The sequence below is a fragment of the Helianthus annuus genome, chromosome 11 (genome assembly GCF_002127325.2).
Source record: "Helianthus annuus cultivar XRQ/B chromosome 11, HanXRQr2.0-SUNRISE, whole genome shotgun sequence".
Taxonomy (NCBI): Eukaryota; Viridiplantae; Streptophyta; class Magnoliopsida; order Asterales; family Asteraceae; genus Helianthus; species Helianthus annuus.
In genome coordinates, this window is record NC_035443.2 from 152,380,367 (window position 1) to 152,405,665 (window position 25,299).

Here is a 25,299-nt window from a genome sequence, read left to right on the forward strand (position 1 = left end):
ATCGAGGGTTTGGATCTTGTTAGGAAGCTTGGAGAAGGTTCCTGCAAAACAGAAAACCGTTAGGCTCGTCGCAGAGATGGGAGGGCCCCTCTGCCACCACCCTCCGGCGTGAGGATAAGTATTGGTAGAGAGAGAAAGTGGAGAGAGAAAATAGGGACGAAGGTTCAGAAAATCGTATTTGGCGTTGTACTTTGATGAGGTATTTATAGTGGTCAATTGAGATGACGTCATTCGTCCAGACGCACTTGAACGGTGGTTCGTCTTCGGTACTATGCAGGGGACGGACATTCCTTGTGACGTTCGTCCTGATTGGTCATATCCGGCCTCGGATATGTATCTTCAAGTCCCCCAGTTTGCTAAGTTTTGATAGGGACTTTGCAAAATGTTTTCATAAGTTATTTCGTCCAGGTGACGTGTCGTCGTGGGAATGGTTCTGTTCAAATGACGTGTCATAACCTGAATGGTGTCATCGTGGCGTGGGTGACTTAAATGACTTGTCTGTTAGTCACCCATGTGTGACTGTTGCGGAACCCTTCGTTGGGAACCGTGAGCGTCAGTTGAAGCGACGTCTTCAACTTGATAGGCCTTAACCGACTTATTTCCCCTATAATTAACCTTTTACTTTTTCATTTTTACTTTTTCCTCTCTCGTTTTCTTCTCTTCACTGTTATCCCCTTTTACTTTCTGATCTTCTTCTTCTTCAGAGTAAAGGTGCGTTCTTTTTATACTATGGCTCCAGGCAAGGATAATATGTCGACGAGTGTGAGTCTTCTTACCCAACGGCAGTTGGATAAGTTTGTTAGAGAGTATAGGATCCCTTCGGACCTTTATCCGGTCCTTCCTTCGAAGGACGAGACTATTTATCCTTTTCGTCAAGGGAAGTTTCCCTTTTATACTCGCGTCTACAATTTTGCAAATTATAGGGTTCCGTTTTCCCGCTTCTTGATTAGGGTCCTTCAGTTTTTTAGAGTTCACATTAGTCAGGTGAACCCGTTCGGACTTAGTCGCATCAACCATTTTGAAATCTCTTGCCGTGCCCAGGATCGGAGACCGGACTTGGATGTCTTCCGGTACTTTTATGAGTTTATTACTGCCGGAGACTGGTACACGTTTGCCCATCGGAAAGGTATACCTCCTCCTTCCTCTGACGAACGATCCAGCCTAAAGAACTGGAAAGACAACTTTTTCTGGTTGGACGATCGTTGCCTCCCAGAGGATATGAGGTGGCGTTTTAAAGACCAGTCCATGTCTTTCGACCTGGGCGAGGACTTTGTCTTCGACAAGGAACTGGTGCGTGCCTTAATTGAGCACAAGTCCCCTATCCGTCCCCTTCACGAACACTTTCTTTTACTGGGCTGACTTTGTTTTTCTTGGAGCCAAGGGGATAGGGTTTGGCCGGTTATTCACAGAAAGCGTGATCGTAAGTTCCGGCCCTTTACCTCCCCTTCGGCGTTTTAATTCTGCAATTTTACTGACTTGTTTTGTTTCAATTTGTTTTTTTTTTTTCTGCGCAGGTGTTATAATGTCTCTCCGGGACGCTCTAAAAGTTCCAAATTTTGACGTTCTTGATTTTGACTTGGAGGATCAGGGTGAAGATGAGGTTCCTTTGATGAAGCAGGTGGCTGCTTCGGCTCAAGAGGTTCGACCTTTAATTCCTCAGAACGTGTCTGAACAAGTTGCTACCGAAGCTACTTCTTCCGTTCCCACACCTATAAAGGAGGTTGCTGGTTCTTCTGGTTCTCAGGCGGGGAAGAAGTCTATTCTAGATGATGTGGACAGCGATCCGGAGGTTCGCAGCTTGGATGAAGCCCTTCAATACCGTCCTTCTTCTGACTCCTTAAAAAGCAAAGGTACTATGCACGAGGCGGCTCCACAGGCACTTACCCGTAAGAGGAAAACCGAGCCCATGCAAATCCGTCATTCTGACCCCCTTCCGCTGCCGCGGACGAAGAAGGTTAAGAAAGGTTCATCGCATTCTGGCAGTGACGTGATGGTTGAATTGGACGAGCACCTTACCGGTGGGAAATTTTCGAGGGAGGAAGCCGCATTGGCGCGATCAAAACCTACTCCTGCTTTCTCTGGTGGTTTTCTTCCGGTCAATGAGGTGGAGAGTATGGAGATTGAGAACCCGGAGGTTACTAGTAAGGGGGTTGGGAAAGCTCCCGGTGAACATAAGGTGGTAACTTTTTCAGGTACGACTTTGGGTTCATCCTTGGGTCCAGACTGTTTTATTGGTGAGGAGGAAGACCAAGTGTCCTCTCTTCCTCCCTCTTGGTTCGGACCTGAGTTGATGTCATTCTTTCGATATGCAGATGTGTTTTCAGATGACATGGAGATCGATCCTGCAACGGCTGAGGAGAAATTTGTTCCGGATTGGGATATTCGGAATAAAGATTCTATGATGGATGAGCTGGTTGCGAGAACTCTTCTATTCAATATCAACACTCCAATTGACCATGCTAGGAGCCGGAAGATGAAGGGCCAGGATCTGGGTGCAACGGTTTTGACTAATCAGGCTCAATCGAACATTTTTGTGACGGAGCTGTACCGACGGTGGGTGGAAGCGAAGTCGGCGAGGGAGAACTTAGAGAAGGAAACCCGGTCTTTGAAACGCAAGATCCAAAGAGCTCCGAAGGCGGAGAAGTGTAGGACCGCGAGATGACCTTACGAGACGATCAGAAGAGTGCTCAGACTGAATCAGAGGCGGAATTCATTGATTCAGTCTTTATTTAGCTTGATTTCACTATTTAACTACTGATTGTATTGATAAAATCACGAATACAAGCAGTCTTCACACCGGCAGCACCTCGGTATGGAATCGTACAACTGTTACAATGGTTTCGCTCTTAGGACCTATATATAGGCTTGTGGTTTCGCTCTTATAGACATGTCCATATGAGCGAAACCTTACATGTTCGAATAAGCGAAACTACATGTTTGACATATAAGCGAAACCTGTAGGTCCATATAAGCAAAACCTTCATCTAAGACACATATGTTATCCTGTTTTCTCGTAACACGTGCCCTAATCTAACATTCTAAGACTAAGACTTGATCCAGGACGAAGTCAACAGATGTAGTGCACCAACAAACTTCCCCTCAGATGTTGACGAGTCGTTCATCATGTCTTTGACCACTTCATGTCTGCACTTCTTCAGTCTTGATCAGTCTCTGGGCTTATCTCTCTTTATCTAAGACTCGAATGAAGATGTAGTCGACAGACAACTGCACCAACAAGAAGAAGATTGCTCAGCTCACTTTGGATCTCCAATCTCATCAAGAAAAATTCAAGTCCCTGATGACTCAGAACCAATCGTCCCAAGCGGCGGCTGCTTCCGCAGCCGAGGAAAGGGATCGGATAGCTACGGAGTTAAAGAACTTTTCTGAGTCAATGCAAAAGAAAGATGAGGAGCATAAGTCGGTTCTGGCGAAGATGGAAGAATCCTTCAATAATGCTCGCTTAGCCTATGCAAACATGATGGCCGGTACGTACCTTTTAGGTTACAATTTCTTTTTTGCATTATTATTTCTAACACCTTCTGTAGAGCAGGACGTGCTAAAAACGGGAGAGGCCGACCTGAAAGCACAGATTGAAGAAATGAAATGTAATTACGAAACCGAGGTTGGAGAAATCAAGAAAGAGAATGCCGCTTTAAAGGCTTCGGTGGAAGATCTTCAAGAGACGAAGTCTTGGCTGCTGTCGGAAAGGGCGAGGCTTCTTGCCAAGAATGTTCACAAGGGCCCAGAGATGACTGCCGCCGTGGCCGCCGTTAATAATGCGATGAGCGCTGTGGGTGTCAATTCTGGTCTCCACAATGGCTACCTTCATGCTTTAAAGCTAAAGACTCCTTATGCATCGGTTCTGTTGCTAAATCGCAATGCGGCGAAGGAGCTAAATGCGGCGGTTACGTGTATTGACACTCTTGCTTTCCCGGTAGTTGAAGATCTTCCGAAGTTGGTGAATGAACCATTGTCCAAGATAAAGGATGCGCTTATTTTTGCGAACAATGGATCTTCGGAAGAGTGAGGTGGACATGCCCGGTTTCTTGGGGTATGCACCTTGATAGTTTTTTAGCGTGTTTAAATACGATGTGGACATATCCAGTCATTTGGGGTATGTACCTTGTTCTATGCTTGGAATGTAATGATGTTTTTACTCTGACAATTATCCTTTTATTGTAAACAGTTTTAATATCTGCCGGTTATGTACATCCGGCTGTTTTTGATGTAGACACTTCTTTGTACATGCGTCCATGCTTTATGTGTACATTTTCCAATTTTTTAGAACGTTCTTTGCTAGGTACGGATCCGATTTTTATTATTCTCTTAGGATAATTTTCTAAGTGAAGGAAATACGAACGATGCCAGTTCGTCCTTGCCTTTTAGGGTTAGTTCCCCTGATTCGGCCGATGATTATTTATAAGTTGCAACTTCACGATAAATCTGTCATTTTATGTACTTTATCCGGAGTTATGCTTCTCCGGTAAACTTATGGTAAAAACATTTATAATGGTCTGCGGGTAAACCCTCCGCAGTTCTTGTAATTATATAAAATAAAGGATGCGGGAAAAACCATCCGCTTTACAAGGAATTGAAAATGACGGAGCTCGTAACCTCCGTTTTACAAACTTATTTTAAAGCATAAAGTTTTTCAAAGAAAACATTTCTTAAGGTGCACTCCATTCCAAGTGCGAGGAATGGAGGTTCCGTCCATTTTGCTGAGAGTGTATGCACCATCTTTTCCTGCGGTCTTGATCTGGTAAGGTCCTTCCCACTTCGGAGCCATTTTTCCGGTCCCCTCGGCCAAGCTTGCCTCGTTGCTCCGCATGACATAATCCCCGACTTTGAACCGGACGTCCTTTATCTTGGAGTTGTAATGTTTTTCCAACTCTTTTTTGTATTTCGCTTCTCGGATGGCCGCAAGTTCTCTTCTTTCTTCGACCAGGTCAAGGTTCAGACGGAGTTCTTTTTCATTTTCTTCCTGGCTTTGCTGCATGCGAAGGGTGGGTATCCCTACTTCGGCAGGAATGACTGCTTCTGTACCGTACGTTAGGCTAAACGGAGTTTCTCTGGTACTCGTCTTCGGCATCGTTCGGTGGGCCCAAAGGGCGTGCGGTAGCTCATCCGCCCAAGAGACGCCTTCTTTCCCTAGGCGCTTTTTGATGCCTTCCACAATGCTGCGGTTGGGTCTTTCTACCTGTCCATTGGCCTGGGGGTGGGCGACCGAATCAAAATTTTGCCCAATGTGCATTTTTTCGCACCAAGTCTTGAATGGTTTTTCTGCGAACTGTTTCCCATTGTCACTGACTATACACAGTGGCATCCCATATCTGCATACTATATTTTCCCAAACAAACCTTAGCACTTGATCTCCGGTGATAGTTCGGAGGGGTTTGGCTTCGATCCATTTTGTAAAGTAATCGATGGCCACTAGTAGGAACCTCACTCCACCGGTGGACACCGGGAAAGGACCTACGATGTCAATCCCCCACTTCTGAAACGGCCATGCTGAAGTTACCGGGACGAGGTTGTTCTTGGCTCGATGGCTGATGGGAGCGTGCCGCTGGCAGTCTTCACATGCTTGTAATTCATCAACGGCGCTTTGATGCATGCCCGGCCAGAAATAGCCGGCATTCATAGCCTTGGCTACGACCATCCTTGGTCCGGAGTGGATACCGCATATCCCCCAGTGGATTTCACTTATGACGTAACTGGCTTCTTCCGGAGTTAGACATTTGAGGAGTGGACCTAGGAAGGTCTTTCAGTAAAGTTGCCCATCATGAACCGGATACTGCAACGCTTTCACCTTCAGCTTTTGGGCCTTTGCTTTTTCTTCCGGTAGTTTTCCATCTTTCAAATATTCTAAAATCGGAGTTATCCACGATATTTCTTGCACGGAGATTGACATCATGGATGCTTGACGGATGGCCGGAGCTTGCAAAGTTTCAACTAACACTTCTTTTGATAGGTGACAGAATGCCACGGATGCGAGTTTGCTTAAAGCATCGGCTTTCTTGTTTTTGCTCCGCGGTATATGAACTACTTTGCGGGAGTCGAACATGGAGATCAAACTGTTCACTTGGCTCAAATACCGGATCATATTTTCTTCCCGTGCTTCGTACTCTTGATTAACCTGGTTGGCGACGAGTAATGAGTCGACATGGGCCAGTACGGAGGTTGCACCAGCTTTGGCCGCGGTTTGAAGTCCTGCGAGGAGGGCTTCATACTCCGCTTCATTGTTCGAAGTTTTAAACTCGAAACGTAAGGCATAAGTGTACTCTATCCCCTCTGGGTCTATCAGTATCAAACCGGCCCCTGACCCTTCCTTGCTGGAAGCTCCATCTGTATACAAGTTCCATATTTTCGGAAGAGCTGATTTTTCTTTGACATTTTCTCCGACTGGTACTTCTGCAAGAAAGTCCGCCACAGCTTGACCTTTTACCGGAGCTCTAGTTCGGTAGGTGATGCCGAAGGCACTAAGCTCGATAGCCCATTTGGTGAGGCGCCCGGAAACTTCTGGCTTTCTGAGAATCTGTTGGATCTGAAGATCGGTTTTTACTTCTATATTGAAAGCTTGAAAGTACCTTCGGAGGCGCCTGGATGCATGAACCAAAGCAAGTGCCAGTTTTTCTATTACCGGGTACCGAGTTTCGTAATCTTTCAGGATGCGGCTTACATAATAAACCGGTATTTGTTCTTGATCCCGGTGTACCACAAGTACTGCACTTATAGCAAAATGCGAAGCGGAGAGATAAATAGTGATAGTTTCTCCAGTGATCGGTGTGGTCAAAGTGGGTAAAGACCCAACACAAATTTTTAGTTCTTGGAATGCCGAATCAGCTTCCGGTGTCCATTCTATCTGACCCTTTCCAGTCCGTTTTTTCAATACATTCATGAATGGAATCGTGCGATCGGTCGCTTTTGAAATGAAGCGGTGGAGAGCTACCAACTTTCCGTTCAGCGATTGAATTTCCTTGACCGTTTTAGGAGGTTGCATGGAGATCACCGCTCTGATTTTTTCTGGATGTGCCTGGATTCCAGATTGTGTTATCCATACACCCAGAAACTTTCCCTCCTCTAGACCAAAAGAACATTTTTTGGGATTAAGCTTGAGATTGATACTCCGAAGCCTGGTGAAGGTTTCGAGTATGTCGTCGATCATGTTATCTTCGGCCTGACTTTTGATGACCAGATCATCCACATAGATCTCCAAGTTCCTTCCGATCTGATCCTTAAAAGCTTTATCCATCAACCTCTGGTATGTAGCTCCGGCGTTCTTTAATCCGAACGGCATTTTTGTATAACAGAAAAGTCCTTCATTTGTTACAAATGCTGTCTTGTCTTCGTCTTCCAGAGCCATCTGTATTTGGTGGTAACCCTTGTATGCGTCCAAGAAGCATTTAAGGCGGAAGCTGCAAAGGGAGTCAATCTTCAGATCGATCTCCGGCAAAGGGTAGCAATCCTTAGGGCATGCATTATTTAGATCAGAAAAATCGACGCACATTCTCCAGGTTTTGTCTTTCTTGGTTACCATTACCGGATTAGAGACCCATGTTTGATACCGCACTTCCCTGATGATACCGGCATTAAGCAACTTCCGTACGTCCTCGGATATGGCTTTGTTACGTGCCGGAGCCATGTTTCTTTTCCTTTGAGCGACTGGTTTTGCCGAATGGGATACTTTCAATTTGTGTTCGGCCAAACATCGGGGAACTCCAACCATGTCAGAGGTTTGCCATGCAAATACATCAAGTGAACTGGTTAGGAGTTTCCACAATCGTTTTTTGGTACGCTCCGGGAGGTGAGCCCCAATGGCAACTTTCTGTTCTGGAAAATGTGGGTGTATGGCCCATTCTTCTGTCAAGAAGGATGGAGGCTGTTCGGTACCCTCACTCTGTCGTACTTCAGCTACGTGCATTGTTGACTCAGAGTCTAGGGTCGCTACCCCAGCTTCGGTGGGAAACTTTAACGACCCATGGATGGTGGAGCTGATGATACCGAAAGCGCACATTCCCCGGCCTTCCTAATATGACGTTATGGATAGACCTTGCTCCTACCACTAGGTACGTTAGATTAACAGTTCGGATCAACCTTCCAGTTCCCAAAGTTGTTGGTAAGGTGATTTGCCCAATCGGCTGTACCACTTCACCAGAAAAGCTTACTAACGGCATGGAGACTTGTATTAACTTAGCTTTCGTCTGCGGAGCCAGCTGCTGGAAACAATGTTGGTACATGATCTCGGTGGCACTTCCGCTGTCAACGTAGATTCTTCGGACCTTGTGACCCGCTATTACTGCAGATACTATGATTGGTCCATCTTTAATTTCTCCGGAGGTTATTGGTGGGAAAGCAATTGGTTGTTGCATCCAAGCGGCCATATGTTGACTGGATCGCTTAATGCCTTGGTTATTTACTTTCCTGGTCATACAAATTGCTGGTTGATTGTTCGGGTTATCCATCGTATTCCTTGCGGACTTCCCTTCTTTAACTTCTTTCACCAGATTTGACAATTTACCAGACCGCACTGCTTTCTCTATTTCTTGTTTTAGGGACCAGCAATCATCTGTGTTGTGACCCTGCGCATGATGGAATTCGAAATATTTCTTGGAGTTCTTATCACCTGGATTTCGGAGCTTTGTTGGGGCTGGGAAGTTCGCTCCTTCGGCGCTGAGAATTTCACTCGGAGTTTTAGAAAGATCTGATAGGTTATAAAACCTTGACCCGGAGCTTCGCCCTCGTTGAGGCCTATCATTTCTGTTGTAAGGATGCGATCGCCCCCTACTTCCGGAAGGAGTTTTGTCAAACACGGAACCGCCATTTCTCTTCCAGGAGGACATCTTGTGTTCTGACTTTGGAGCCGGATTGCGTGCGTTTTTCCCTCGGGCGAATGCTCTGGCCTCTCCATAAGCGCTTCCATTGTCTTAGGGAGGTTTTCATGTAACTTTTCAACCAACTGGTTGTTCCGGACTCCGTGGCAGAACCCAGAAATTCGCAGCTGATCCACTACTCCACTTATCTGCATGCTTTCTCGGTTGAACCGATCGATGAAGCTGTCCAGAGATTCCCCATCCTTTCTTCGGATGTTATGTACTTCGTAATTTCTTTGGAGTAGTGCCTTTGTTGGCTGAAGTTCTGGAGAAACAACCTTCGGAACTCTTCGAGGTCGTTAATTTCCCCTTCATTTAAAGCATCAAACCATACCCGAGCAACGCCGGTTAGCGTTTGTGCGAACATGAAACACCACGCCGGCATCGGCCATTGCTCTACTCGTGCTGCCCCGTCAAAATCAAACATGTGATCGTCCGGATCGGTGGTACCGTCATATTTTTTTTACTGTCGTTGGCATTTTTAACTTCGGAGGAAGCTTAGCGTGTGTGATACGAGCACTGAACTTGGACTTAGCAGTCATGGAGACCGGATGATATGGCTTAGTGAGCTTCGGATCAGGAGCTACTTCCATTTGCACTTCATTTCGTATTGCCATTGCTGGAGATGGTCCGGAAGATCCCTGCACATACCCACTATGAGTTTCCGAAGTAACTACTGTGGAGAAAGTAGGTGGAGTATAAATTGTAGGACCCATAGTCCGTACCGGTGTTTCCTCATGGAAAAGCCTGGTTCGTAAACCGAGGATCTCTTCGTCTCTGGCCTGCTGTGCTTTTAGTCTTCGTAAAAGACTTGCATTTTTAGATAAAAACTCCGCATCAATATATGATGCTTGGGAGGTGGGAATCAATATGAATGGCAAGGTTGTTCCTGGTCCCGAGCTCAAAGGAGCTGAAACTGTGGAAGTAATGCTTGCCGGAGCTGTAGTTTGCGTACTAACAGCTATGGATCCCGAATTCATAGAACTCGAGGCCACCATAGATCTGTTCGTTGCTCAAGAAATTCACCAAGGTGAAGGACTGTGAGCTTATGAAATCGGATGGCGCCAATTGAAGAACCAAAGAATCAAGTTTAGGCTGGAGCCTGTAATCGAGGGTTTGGATCTTGTTAGGAAGCTTGGAGAAGGTTCCTGCAAAACAGAAAACCGTTAGGCTCGTCGCAGAGATGGGAGGGCCCCTCTGCGACCACCCTCCGACGTGAGGATAAGTATTGGTAGAGAGAGAAAGTGGAGAGAGAAAATAGGGACGAAGGTTCAGAAAATCGTACTTGGCGTTGTACTTTGATGAGGTATTTATAGTGGTCAATTGAGATGACGTCATTCGTCCAGACGCACTTGAACGGTGGTTCGTCTTCGGTACTATGCAGGGGACGGACGTTCCTTGTGACGTTCGTCCTGATGGGTCATATCCGGCCTCGGATATGTATCTTCACAAAGAAAGCGAGGGAACGACCCATCAAGTTCATGATGTTAAGCCCAAATAAGCAGCCCTGAAGAAAGAAACCATATGCAAAACAAGAACAAAAATAATTAGAGAAATAAATATTTAGGATTATAAAAATTAAAAATAATATTAGGGGTTTGCAGTTCCAGACAAGAAAATGAACAAGATCCACAACACATTCGTTTGGAATTTGGGTGGTTTGGAAATTCGGACAATGACAAAGATTCTTTGCACATATTACATGTTAAAGACATAAAACTTTTGTACTTGGAGTTTTCAAAATAGGTTTATTTTTAGCGAAAATACAAACAAAAACAAAAACTATATCTAACAACTTACTCAGAGAGAGAAATCTTGACACCTAATTGATACTCAATTTAGAGTTGGCATTTTTCTCACATATTTGTTAGACAAAGAATACCCTAGCTATTGAGCATTCGACCGATTCACTAGTACTTCAAATGTAGGTGTTCAAGCCTTTTTTCGAGGAGTTGGTTGGTGATCTGGCTTAAATCATGAAGTGCATGAATTTACTTATAATTGCTAGTGGTGTTTCTCAGGTAAATCACCATAACGAGAAGGAAAAAAAAAAACAGATGGAGCCTCAATATGATGTTTATGGATTGAACATTACTTATGCACATACCATAAACATGTTTCTTTTTGTAGTATTAAGCAAGTTTTATGACATGTAAATGGGTGGGTATAACTTACTCAACTTGTCATATCTGAAAGTTAAGTAATTTGAATAATAGATGGTGTTTTGTAATTATGTTGCTTGATTAAACTCGCTTTGGCTTATATTTACTATATCTTAAAGAGAAGACTAAACTGTCATATTGGTTCCTGAGGTTTGGTCACTTTTGCCATTTTAGTCTAAATTTGAAACCTTTTGCATCTGGGTCCCTGTGGTTTCACTTTTATTGCCACTTTGATCCAAAAATCAAATCAGCTCATATTTCTCAAATTAATTTCTACTATTTTGTTCTTTTTCTTAGGGGTAAAATGATCATTTTTTATTTTATTTAAAGAAAATAAATACCCCCACTTCTTCTTCTTCTTCTTCTACCTCTTTCTCTCTAGATCTCTTCTGCATAACAAAATGGCATAATCGAGTTTCTAGAACTGAACCATACTCCCACCCTGTATACTCCCCTCCACTTCTTCTCCACCTCAACCACTCTTCCCTCTCTCTGTACATTTACATATAGAGAGAGAATCACAATCTCAATCTCAATCCCACACACAGTAACAATATGCAATCTGAGTTGACTTACCGGCGCCCGGAGTCCCAACCGACGTCGGAATCTTACTCTCCGAAGCCAAACAAACCGTCAATCGCGTTGTTCATTACATGCTCCGTGAACAGCGTCTCGTATTTTTACTCATCGGCATTGCCGTCGCCACCACCGCTGTCATTGAATCGATCCAACTGATGAACCCGAGGCGACCCGTTAGGGTTGAAACGGTAGGTGTGCGGTTCTTGCTAACGAGCACTAGCGAGGTGTACGGAGATCCTCTGCAGCACCCTCAGGTGGAAATGATGGTTGTGGTTGAAGTATAGGGGAGAAAAGGATGTAACACCACGTAAAAACGTGTCCAATTATGTATAGACACGTGTCCTAAACTTTAATTGTGAGAAAGATTGAGTTTGAAGGACTAAAGTTTACAAACAATGAAACTATGCTTACAGAAGGATTAAAAGTGTCAACATGCCAAACTTGGGTCTCTGAATGACCACACGTGAAGAAAATATTCTTAAACGGGTAATAAATTGGATATAAGAAGCCGTTTGTAAAAATAATCGGAAGATTATAAATTACAAGGGTTAAAAGTGTCAATATGTCAATCCTGACCTCTGAGTGACCTTTTAACGAAACCGAGGCTTCGAAATATTCAAATATACTCCCGAGAATAAGTGGTAAAAATTTCACGTGATTCCGAGATCGTTAAGCATGTTTTCCAAACTTTGGGTTGAAAGTGTCAACTTGATGAAACTTGCTTTCATGAAGATATTTAACGAACTCGAGCCTAACGAAGTTGGATATTCATCCTAGAGCTTCACCAAATTAACTACAAGGGCCTTATATGTCAAAAATAAGGTTAAAAAGGATTAAAAACGTTCAGGGACTGAAACTGCCAACATGGAAACTTGTTTTGCCAGTTACCCATGTCCAGGCGGGCCGCGTAAGACCCTAAAGGATCCTTACGCGGGCCGCGAGAGGTCCCCAGTGTCAGAACATGTTGCCAGGTGCGAGTTTAATCTGTTCCACCGCCTTTGCCTAGTTTGTGACGACTCTTGGAGCTATATGTCGGTTATTTACAATAGCTAGGACACCTGGGGTGATCCCAGGGCCCCCAATTACACCTGGAAGTGATCAAGATTCATGGAAATTGCTATATAAGGAACACTAGTCTTGAGGTTCATTTGCTCATTTGTAACAATTACAAATCACAACCATCTAGAGCTTGCTAAAGAGAAGGAGAAGACTCTCAAGTGTAGAAAAGACTGCTTGGACCTTAAGTAAGCCTCTAATTACTTATTTAGTCGTTATAATTAGCTTAATTACTCTAGAGTCAAACTTAGCGTAAGTTTAGTTTGACTTTCGAATTAATCATGCATAGGTTAACTACTAATCAAATTGAAAGTAATTATAAGACCACATTAGTATAGGTGATTAACCCTTAAAAGGGCATCTCCTAATTATCTCGTTTGACCAGTTAATTGTCGGGTCAAAGTAGTTTGACAAAAAGTCAAACTGGACAGAAATTTTAAAAATGATTCTAATTAGTAAACCAAAGGTTCTAAATTATATTTTAACATTCTAATGACTTGGTAATTAATATTTAATCATGTTTTATCAGTCCTAATCCAACAATTAATAGTCTAAGGTCAGTTTATAACCGAAAGTCGCAAAAGCTTGACTTTTGCTTTGACTTTCAGTTCTGACCCGTTCAAGCTTAATTCTTCCACGTTTTAAGCTTCCATTAGGACCACATTACTTAGTAGTATAACCCTTTGGAGTTATATTGCATGGTGCCTAATAGTTTGAATTATATGCACTTGATCGTGATTATGCTTAAAAATGCCTAAAACGCCCTTTTTGTATAAAACCGAGATTTTTAGCAATGTGAATGGACTAAAACCTTTGCTACTAATATTTAGACATGTCCCGAAAATTTGACATCAATTTGAGGTCTAGAATAGGAGTTATGCTCAATAGCGTAATTAAGAAACTTTTTAGTAATTAAAAGGCGTAATTAGCACAAGGCCTATCTAAACCCGATTTTTGACACCGAACATTTTACTTACTGATGTTAAATAATATTTTGGGATTATTGAAGATTTTTATTTATTTTTAGGCTGAGCATAACATAGGATTATAGCCTAATTTCGGTTATTGTCGGTTTTACCCTTTTCATACATAAAATGAGTTTTACATAACATTTTAATGCCAAACTTTTTGCTACTGATTTTATATGATAAATATAATATTTTGAACCTTATAAACTAACCAAAAACTCAGATTTCCTATTTTTACCCAAATAGCCCTTTAAATCGGTTTTTAAGCATTTTTAGCACCTAGTATGGGTCAAAACTATATTTGGCTTATAAAACTCATTACCTACTGATGTTTTAAGCTAATATATGTAATATTACAGTAAGCTAAAGTTTTTAAACCCAGAAGTCTATTTTGACCTTTAAAAGCTTATGTAAAATTACCAAAATGCCCCTTCGGTGCATGAATGATTATAAAAGGTATATTTCTCATATATTAAGTATCCTACTGATATAACTTATCAAAATACATGTTTTTACTAATTATAATCAGACCTGGAACTCAGTTTTATAAATAAACTCTTTTATGGACATTAAAATTACCAAAATACCCTTATGGGACTTATTTTGGTTTAATTTGCTTTAAGCGCATATATGTTAATATATTTTGAGCATAATAATGATTAAGACCTGTATATAATTCATTTGGTTACGGATCGGTTACGTGACTAGTTTACGTAAAATAGCTGAAACGGGCTTAACCTTATCATTTAATTCTCATTTTTCCAGAATGTATTTAGTTTACCCATATTATACAAGTATCCAAGCTTGTCGGGTCTAAATCACATTCTATCCCGGTCTCCGCTTAATCTAGCGTTTAGATCCGTAAGGTTTCCTTCTAACTAACCGGTCTAAGTCCTTGACTTAATTAAAGACCCGTTAGCGTCCTAATAGGCTAATTAAACCTTCTATACAGATTAATAGCTTCCGGTAAAAAGTGTCTTTCAAGAACCTTAGGAATTTTACTGCTATCACCAGGTAAATATTTTTAACTTATTTTCCCTATACGGGCTTGGGATACAGTATATTAATACCGCTTGGTCGGGTATGGGATTATTTTATCGGATTGTGATTTAATAAATCCGCATAACCCGTTTTAATCTGTCTTGTTTGATAACATAAACATTTGGGGGTTAACGACCGTGTCCTGGATATCCTCGGCTCATTTAAGTTAATAATGGCCACGACCTATGCACGGGGTGCAGGCATGCACCTGACAGATGCAAATGCTAAATATCAAATTACCCACAAGTTGGGGATAACTCCTTTGTGGGTTCTATAAGTGGTGAGTCAGTTAATCATGTCCGGCTTCCAAACCGGCCCCACATGTATGACAAACATGTAAAACTGTATACAAGATTTTAATAAAGATTGTCCCAAGTTATAAATGATTTGTGCCTTGTGCACCTAAATCAATTTTCTTAAATGTATTCAAAACGAGTCAGTTAAATTGTATTTACCAGTGTAAACTGACGTATTTTCCTAAAGATTGATTGACAGGTACTTCCCGAAATAGGCTGGAGCTATAGGGTGTTATAGAGGATCTTGCAAATCCAATAGATACCCGAAGTCTGTAGTTTTGTTTCTTTGTACATTATGATCCGCCTGTGGATCTTATTACATTCCAGTCTGTATTATTCATGTACTCGAACATCAGACAGTATGGTTTGTAATAGTTTATTTACCCAGCCTTCCGCTGTGCTATATTATTGTGTGTGTTGACAATGATGATATCAACTACGGCACGATACTACCCATCGGGCCCACCAGTAATACGTGGAATATTGGGGTGTGACATGTTGGTATCAGAGCCAACATTGAGTGAATTAAACACTAACCTTTTGTGTTTAATCTCAATGACACAATAAGCACATTCCTTAGACTCTCGAGTCTAGGCAAATGACCTAGGATGTATCTTTTACTTTCCTTTGCTATTATTATGTTTATTTTATTTTGTTTTCTTGTTTTAACAGGAATCATCAACATGCCTCCAAGAGTAAGGGGACGAGGCAAGGGTCCCATGCGTGGGGGACCGTCGTCAGCAGGACCATCTCATAGACGCACTCCATCAGCGTCCTTTTCCACCTCCGACTCTCACGATATGTGGGGTCAACCTTTTGAGCCGGCAAGACACTCAGTCTCGCTAAGCTCATCGCCTTCTTTCCACCCGTCCTTTGGGCCACTTGTTCCTGATGAACCCCAACATTCACACCACTCTCAGCAATCTCACCATTCTCACGAGTCTTACCATTCAAACCACTCTTCGCAATCCCATTCGTTTCACCACTCTGATTCCCTCTACTCCCCGGGACAGTTTAACCCAAACGACTATGTTAACGATTTTCTTGGTTACAACCCCTTGGGCCCTGAGGACCATTTTTCTCAGGGGATGGAAACGGACGATGATCCAGATCCGGAGATGCAGACCGGAACACCGGGTCACCCAATCAGCATATCGAGTGGATCCCCATTTCAGGGATCACCTTACAATGGACCCGACTCGTTCCAGGAGAAAATGGCCAATTTTGATTGGTTCTTTACCCCATCTTACCATAACTTTCCAACCCAACCACCTTTGGTTGAACCGCAGCTCCAAGCTGTCTCACCACCGCCACTTCCTGTAGAGGAGCCACCGCAGCCACCTCCCGAGCCTCCGAGGCAAAGAAGGAACGCGCGTATGTCCGTACGGGGGGGACCTCGTTTCAGTTCTCCCCGGAGTTCGAGTTCTTATCCCCCTATTCCGGAGGATCCCCAGATGGGTGGGCCCTCGAATGCGGCGCCGGAGGTTGAACCTCCGCCAGCTTCTTATGCACCACCTGAGGCGCCTATGGGTTTTGATAACCCAATCCCGACTTACCTAGGTTCTTCTGGGTATAATCCTTTTGAAAACCCATCGGGGTACCCCTCGGACTATGTATCTCAAGACCTTTACCTTACGGCTGCGCAGTATCACCATCTTTACCCTTCTTCTTACCCTCCGGTTCTTCCAACTGGATATCCAGTACCGGGTTATCAGTACCCACCGTACCAACAACCTCCTCCTCAGCAGCAGCAACAGACTCAGGAAATCCTGGAGAGGTTAGATAGGGTTGAGCACAAGGCTAGGAAAAACAAGGAGAAGCATAATAGCTTTATGAAAGGCCTTGCAAACCTTATCAAAGGGAAGAAGAAGTATAGGATTGTTTTATTTTCTTGGTTGTTGTAATCATGTCCCTGTGAGGACATTTGTTTAATTTCTGTATCAAGTCCCTGCGTGGACTTAGTTTCCTTTCTGTAGGCCCCTGCGTGGGCAGTTTGTCTTTTCTAAGTCCCGTTTAGGGCAGTTGTATTTGTTTTCAGTTTAATGAAGTTTTTAACTTTGGTTTTTAATTGTGTATTTTATTACACCATGTTATATCTTTTCAATTTATAATTGATCCGCCAAAGAAAACTCTTAGAGGTATAACCTAGCCAAAGTATTAATTGGCTATGATGGTACAACTTTTTTAAGATAACAAATCTCTGTTAACATCTGAAAACCATGTTGACACTCCTAGTTGTGCGGTGCGAGAAACCACACAAGCTTCAAAAAGGTACTTGGATCTTTCCAAGTCACATATAGCCTAAAATGATCAATGCGAATCATGGATAATAAACATCAATATGATGTGTACACCAAGACATCCTTAGAAGATGTATGCTTATAAGCAAAGATGTAGCGATGATGACCGTAATGGTAACTTGATTGTGTTGTTAACTTGTTATGCGCGTCAAATTTTGTCAATGATAAAAAAAAGTGTTGGCGTGTTACAAGAAGAGTTAAAAAGAAGACATCACAAGATATGGTGACATTTTACGTTCATAAAAAAACATAAACAAAACTCTAATCATCTTTTGAGTTAACAAGGGGTTTCGGCCCCTTGAACTCTATTTAGGGGCGTTGCCCCCTTAAAACCCCCGGTCACAAGGGGTTTCGCCCCTTTAAACCACCGGGTCCATTGGTAACAAAAATCACAATAGTATGGAATGAATATGCACTCAACACCTCATTTGTATCGATGTTTACCATGATTTCACATGAACGGAAACCTAGAAGGAAGTGATCACAACAGTCCCGACCACTGTTCTGGAACTGGACAAAAAGCTAGGCATAATCGGCGATTTGGTGCAGCAACCAACAATTGTGAAACAAGGAAAACGTCGATTCTGGAACAGGAAAACAACATGAAAGTTTATTATCTAGAACAGTTCTGTGAATGACAGGTTAGAGTTTTCGTCAACCAAAGTTTGTCATCTGTTGTCTCATTTGTTTGCATGTTATGCAAAGCAAACATCAATCATACTGCAGTTTCTTAACACAACAGCTAATTACAGAACTCGTTCCCGAGTTTAGATCCAAAAATATCATGGTTGCCAGCTTGCCATTGAACATGCCCTTTAAATAACACTTCCAAAAAGTTAACATGTCAGGCAAAAAAAAAAAAAAAATATCTACTACAAAGCCAAGTGAATTTCGATGTAAACTTCAAAACCAATTATATTTAATAATAATAATAATTAAAAAAAAAAGTTGACTTGCAACTACTATGCTAACACCATATCAAGTTTTTGCTCAAAAGTAGACAGGCCAGAAACGATCCACTATTCGCCAAATCATCAAGTTTCCACCTTTTTCAGACATATCTACTACGGTTTTAACCAACCTGGCTTGATGTAGAATTGAATAGACACGGGATTTCAAGCAAAACTGGAAGGCGGGCGGGCGGATCCGTGGTCATGGTTTATGGAGCTTGTAGCCGAATACTCTTGGTACGTAGCTTTGTGTTGCTTTTTGCGGCTTCAGGTGGCCGTAAGTCATCAAGAACAAGTGAGGGAAGGTGGTTCCGAAATAGGCGCCATCGATATCTATGGCAAGTGAAGGAGAATACTAGTCACACTCAAATTAAACTATATGAAAATAATAGAGCTCATGATGACCTTGCTAGATTATAAAATGAAGAGTAAAATGTCATTCTCGTCTCTGAGGTTTGGCCCGCTTTGCGACTTGCGTCCAAATGTTCGAATGTTTTTTTTTCACATCTGGATCCAAAAGGTTTCAAATCTTGCCATTTTCATCCTGCTCGTTAACTACACAATTTTTCACTGTTAAGTCAGGAGTATTTCCGTCTTTTTTGCTAACTTAAAGGCCAATTCAGTCTTTTTCACTTTATGTATAAAGACCAAATACCCTTGAAAAAGACCAAATTGGTTTTTAAGTTACCATAAAAGACGGAAATACCCCTAACTTAACAGAGAAAAGTTGAAGTGAGCCAGATGAAAATGGCAGAATTTCAAACTCTTTGGATCCAGATGCAAAAAAAAACAAACTTTCGGACGAAAGTCGCGAAACTAGCCAAACCTCAGGGACGAAAATGGCATTATACTCTAAAATGAATTAAAAAAATCATTATAAAAGTTACATGAATTTGAAGTTAATCCTGGATCTGATTCATCTTGTTCTACAATAACTTATATATTATGTATGTATATAAACAAGGAACACAAAATATAAGAATGATATATTATACAACCATTGCACTTGTGACTTGACACTTTGTACCCAGGCCTGTAAATGAACCAAACGTTCATGAAGTGTTCGTAAACTTGTTAGGCGGGAAGTTCGTTTATTTAATAAATGAACGAACATGAACAAATTTGTTTATTTACGTTCGTTTATGTTTGTATGCTAATGTTCGTTTAAATTTCAATAGATATACAAGTAGTTATATTTATATTAGTTATATTTATATAAATATAAACATTAAAATGGCTTTCTAACTACTTCTATAAATATAACTAATTATTAATTGGGCTTTCTAGTAATAAAAATAAGCTTTACAATAGAACTTATAGCTTTTCTAAAAAATTAGTTTATGTTCGTTTGTCTTCGTTTATGTTTAGTCAATCATTTTCTTTTGTGTTCGTTTATGTTTGTTTATGTTCATGAATTGTTCGTTTAGTTTTAAACAAACACGAACAATGAACAAACACATACATGCATTTGTTCGTGTTCGTTCGGTTCATTTACAAGCCTATTTGTATCCAAACACCCATTGTGTTTGCAAAATGCATAAAAGTGTCACAAAATTCCAAGTTTAGCAAGTGCAAAGTTCTTTTCGAAATGGATCGAGGGTAATATATAAGGTGAGGATACTGCCTTGGTATTTGGATCGAGGGTAGTAGATGTCTTCGCACTTGGGACAATATATTTTCACGGTACTTGAACGTGGTATGTCTGACTGGCCAACCGGAAGGCAAGGTTGACCGGCGCAATAAACTCTTGGACACCGTCCAAAGTCATAGTTTTTGTATTTCTCCAACTGCAAAATTTTAAAGAAAATAACATCGAATTTGTGAATAATGAAATAAGCAAAAGAGTAAATTATTATTTTAGCCCCTAAGGTTTAGTCAGTTTAACGCTTTCGGCCTAAAAGAAAATCTTTTGACATATCAGAACCTGAGGTTGGATTTTGTAGAGATTTTGGCCCCTAACACTGATTTTGTTACTCTTTTATGTTTAGTGTTAAAGAGTATTTTGGTCCTTTTACACCTCAAAGGTTGTTTATGTAAAGAAAGATTTTAATAAACAAAAGGTTTATAAATGAACGAATTTTGAACAAACGAACGACTTTAACAAATGAACAGTTTAAACTTTAAATAAACGATATACTAAAAAAAATATTAACGGTTTAAAAAGAAGTTTGAAAAACGAACGATCTTAGAAAGACGTTTATAAACAACACCTTAGATGTAAAATGGTAAAAGTACTAAAATACTCTTACACTTAACAAAATAAGTAACAGAGTTAGTGTTAGGGACCAAAACCGTTACAAAATGCAACCTTAGGGTTTGATAGGTCAAAAGATTTTTTTAGGTCGAAAGGGTTAACTAGACTAATCCTCGGGGACCGAAATAGTAATTTACTCTAAGAGAAATAAAAAGGCAGACAACTACTATACCATTGCAGAGATTCCTTTTGTAGTCAATATATAACGAACATGTATCAAGCCATATAACATCTCAGCTGCTGATTCAACAAGTTCGTTCTGCTCTTCAGTGAACATATCTGCTGTTGATATGCGTAAGTCGGACCATTATTGACCATAATAATGAGTGTTAAAGATGATATGAGTAATGGGTGCGCGTAGCTTACCGTGAGAGGACTCTACGTCTAGAATAAGATCAAGTGCGTAATCAAAGTAAGGAACTTGACTGCTTAACCCACATAGATTGAAATCGTCTTGAATGTACTCGTCGTCAACTTCACAAAAGAATTCGTTTCCTCGTAGGTTGCAAAACCATGAAATCCAAGAAGTATCGTCCTCGTCAGAACCGCTAACGTCAGATTCCTCCTCACTGTCTGTTTCGGATTCCTCTGCAACAAAAACCACATGTCATACTTCTCACCTAATGCGGTAAATATCGGATATCGGTCAAGGGCCGATATTTGAGTCTTGAGATATCGGTTATCACGGTGGGATATCGGTAATTTAAATATCATGCAAACTTTATATATATATATAGCAACTTAACACTAACAATTCAGTATACTCTCCTACCATTAACATATTAACCTTTTGCAACTAGCAAAACACTAACAATTGTATCAAGTAGGAACTGATTAAGACTTAAAACACTAACAATTAAGACTTAAAACACTAATAGCAGCAACAAGAAGAAGGACGAGTCGAATTATAGAACTAAGAAGAAAGATACTGATATTGGGAATTCGGTGATATATAGGTCAAATATCAGAAATTGGTCAAATATCGGAAAATACCGCCGATAATATCAATATTGAAATTCTGATCAATATTTGACATGGATATTTTATATGGGGACCGATAACCGATATATCACCGATATTAACAAGTCTGAACTCTGAAACATCTAAAACTGGCCTAGCACATCTAAAATGCCTGGAACAACTAAAATTGGCATGTTGCGCCTAGGCGACAGGCTCACTCGCTTCACCTTGAGTGGGCCTAGTGCCTTCAACTACAATGATTTCACAACAAGAGTACAAGACATAGTTATGCTTCATCATACAAATTATTGGTATGTGTGTAGGACTTTTGGTATGAAAACTGTTTGGCCCATAGTTGTTAATAGTGAATAGCGGACAAAAGTGACAAGCTACCTATACGCTATGTAGCGATAGCGAGAAAACAGTGAGCGCTATTTTATGTTTAGCACCACACTAGAAAAAAGTTAGAAATATTTTCTATGAATATTATATCCATATACGTTGTTTTATACACTGTTTTATATGTATATTTAACAAAAAGCCTAAGATCCTGCTATTTTATACCTATAAAATCCTGCTATGTATAAAACAGAAAAGAAAAAAAAAACCTAAAATCCCGCTATGGAGGCGCCAAAATCAAATAGCGACACATGAGCGCTTCGCTACACTATTCGCTATAGCGCCCGCTATGAGCGCTATTAACAACTATGGTTTGGCCTGATATCAAGAAATCAATCAAATTTCTGTAACTAATTGCCACATGTAAACAGGAATCAAGGTTTAAAAAAACGGAAACGAGTTTCGAGGCGTTTTCCCTTCGCCTCACGAGGCGTAAGCCTCGAGGCGAACCGAGGCGGAATTAAAAATACATATAAAAATTATACATCTAAAGAAAATAAAATACTAAACATATAACTTTCCTAATGTAAATAAACCTGTGAGAATAGTTTTGGGTTAAATATGATAAAAGGTAATGTTTAAGGGTCCTAATCTAAGTGCTTGTAAATGGAATGAATAAAGGGGCCGTCATTTTTCAGTAACCCTAAAAAGAGTTACGCCTCCATCATCTTCTCCATCCTGAAACCCTAATGTCACTCATCGCTACAAGCCAGGTACGTCTCCATCTACCTCTGTATTTCATCCAGATTCTTTCATAATCGACTCTGTTTTCTTAGGTAATCCTAAAAAACCCTAATTTCTCCCGCCTAAAAGGTACATACGCCTCTTAGTTACCGTTCCGCCTCGACACGAAACGTCCGCCTCATACCACTGAGGCGTACGTATGAAAACAAGCAGTGAGACGCCGCCTCTTATTCGATTTCTTGCCGTTTCGCCTCGAGGCGCGCCTCAAAACGGACGCCTCGAGCGTATTTTTAAACCATGACAGGAATAGAGGCGGAAAATATCAATAGCGTACAACAGTTACACATAGAATACTATGTAACATTTGGCCTCTCATACCACCAATATTGTCCGCTTTGCCCATCAGGAGCTCACGGCTTCATTTTTGGTTGCTCGAGTGGGGACTTCGAAGGTCATTGGTCACCCATCATGGTACTACTCCCACCCGAGCATGCTTAACTGTGGAGTTCTCCTCTCATCTACAACCATTGTTAGAGACCGATTCGAGATGGCCAATCTCCCCTCCCGAGATAGTAGCCTTTTACACTAGGCAAACACTCCCAACGAAAAAACAAGTACGAGACTTTGCAACAACTTTCTTCACTGCTTTTGTTATTTTTCAAACTTGCTTAACTACATGATGGAATGCTAAAACTCCTAAATGAAAGTAAATGTGCAATTTGAAAATAAACATACAAGCGAAATAAGGAAAAAATGGGAACATGGAAGTTGGTTAATAACAAAAATGCAACGTTAACGTGACCAAATAATGGAACACATATCAATCCAGTGCCCTTGAAAGTTGAAAGCGCCCTTGTCCTCTAGAACAGTAAGAAGCACCACGAGGGTCGCCATTCAACTCGTCCAATAGCATATGGTGCAGTCTCAACCAAGCGCTACGGTGGTCACCAATCACGTCTTCTGTTTGCCTGCTGCGGTTCCTTGTTGTTCAATAGCAAGACTTGGGTGTTGTTGTTAGACCATTGGGTATGGGGTTTGGCACCGGGCCGTCCCCCCTTTTTCGGTCCGTCGCACACCGGCCCCCTTAGGGGCGTCGCGTCACTTGCGTCGAAATAGAGCCGGAGGAGACGGGGCACATATGGGTTTTTTTATTATTTTTTTCATTGTTTCTCTCCCCCCCCCCCCCTGAATATATATTATTTTTTTATTAAAGTGGGTAGTCCCCACACCCTTGGGTAGTCCCCAAGAGGATGCTCCTCCTCCCGTGATTACGTGGCGCCTACGTGGCGGGTAGTCTCTAAAGAGACTATCCTCCCCATACCCACCGGTCTTAGTGGCATGTTTGGTAGGTGCACAGGTGGCTATGCAATTATAGCAGTCCAAAATCAAATATCGGTCAAGGGTCGATATTTGAGATATAGGTTACCGCGATGGGATACACACATATATAAAACGTAAACATATATAATACTAATAGTAATATTAAGTCAAAACTCAAAAGCGTCAATACTTGAAACATGATATAATCATAACCGATGAAATCTTCATCCAAGTCCACGTCAACCAAGGCATCCAAAATACAGTCAATATCGGTCATATCACCGATAATATCACAACCGATATTTGACACGTCGCCGATAACCGATATTCCACCGATATTAACTGCATAGGTGCACAAGTGGTTTAGGGGGCTGGTTTGGGTAAGGTTTGTGATGTCAACAGTCCGTAGATATTCCACCGATATTAACTGCATAGGTGCACAAGTGGTTTTGGGGGCTGCTTTGGGTAAGGTTTGTGATGTCAACAGTCCGTAGAAGAGGGTCGATTACTCGTTTGGGTGCGGTTCTAGTGGGATTTGCCTAAAGGTCACAACAACATATCTATATTACAAACTCATACATATAGCACATAAGAAAACTGTAAAAAATAACATAAATTTTGAAAAGAAATTAAAAAACAAACCATCTGAGCCCTCGATTTTGGTGGTGGCGATGGTGGAAGTAGAAGCCACAGACAATTTCTCTTTTTCTTTTTCTTTTTCCTTTTCTTTCTCTTTCTCTTTATTCAAAACCCTAACGGTTGAAGAAGATGATGTTTTCTCCAACGCATCGTTTATTCGTTTCCGATCAAACGAGGCCGTTCCGCCACCGCCTCCTCCTCCCACCATCTCCGGCCGCGATACCGAGCTGCCGCGGTGCCTGTACATGTATAATATACGTATATTTTTGGGTGGGTGTATGTATTTGGGTGGGTGTATGTATAGGTGGAGGTTAAAAATGAAATGGAAGCATATTTGTGGTTAATTGGATGAATTGAAGAGATGTTGAGAGAGAGAGAGAGAGAGGAATCTAACGTGGAGTTGAGAGGATGAAGAATAAGATTTGATTTTTGAATGGGGAAGAAATTGATGGAGGAAATTAGGGTTGGTTGGTGGAGGGTGATATTTTGGAGGAATTTTTTTTTTTTTTTTTTTTTTTTTGAGTAAACTGCCATTTTGGTCCTTGAGGTTTAGTCACTTTTATCATTTTAGTCCAAAACTCAAATCTTTTAAATCTGGGTCCCTGTGGTTTCATTTTTATTGTCATTTTGGTCCAAAAATCAAATCACTGTTGTGAAACTAGCCTAATAGCAAACAATAAGAGAAAGAGATGTAGGGAGAAGGAGATATTTCATTGATCGATATATCATACAAGAGATACAATGGGAAGTATATATAGAAGAAGAAAACTTAGAGAATAAGCTAATCTATTTTTAATATTGATAACCATAATATTAATAATATA

At 41.2% G+C, this 25,299-nt stretch overlaps 2 protein-coding genes across 5 annotated transcripts; one reads left to right on the forward strand and one right to left on the reverse strand.

Moving 5' to 3' along the window:
- Window positions 1-9,737: 9,737 nt before the first annotated feature.
- LOC110888620 (extensin-like) lies at window positions 9,738-16,873 on the forward strand. The gene is made up of 2 exons (XM_022136139.1): window positions 9,738-9,897; window positions 15,642-16,873. The coding sequence occupies exons 1-2, from the start codon at window positions 9,738-9,740 to the stop codon at window positions 16,871-16,873; spliced, it is 1,392 nt and encodes a 463-aa protein (XP_021991831.1).
- Window positions 16,874-18,051: 1,178 nt separating this feature from the next.
- Window positions 18,052-24,941, reverse strand: LOC110890826 (casein kinase II subunit beta-1). Of its 4 annotated transcripts, none has more exons than XM_022138475.2 (5): window positions 24,479-24,939; window positions 20,840-21,061; window positions 20,646-20,752; window positions 19,841-20,006; window positions 18,052-18,552 (listed from the first exon to the last, which is right to left on the reverse strand). In XM_022138475.2, exons 1-5 carry the CDS (start codon window positions 24,720-24,722, stop codon window positions 18,422-18,424), a joined length of 870 nt encoding a protein of 289 aa, XP_021994167.1. In that variant the 5' UTR covers window positions 24,723-24,939; the 3' UTR covers window positions 18,052-18,421. The 4 variants fall into 4 exon arrangements, with proteins under 4 accessions (XP_021994167.1, XP_021994168.1, XP_021994169.1 ...); XM_022138476.2 differs by having other exon boundaries at window positions 18,066-18,552; window positions 19,844-20,006; window positions 20,646-20,755; window positions 24,479-24,941; XM_022138477.2 differs by having other exon boundaries at window positions 18,066-18,552; window positions 19,844-20,006; window positions 24,479-24,940.
- Between the last annotated feature and the right edge of the window lie 358 nt (window positions 24,942-25,299).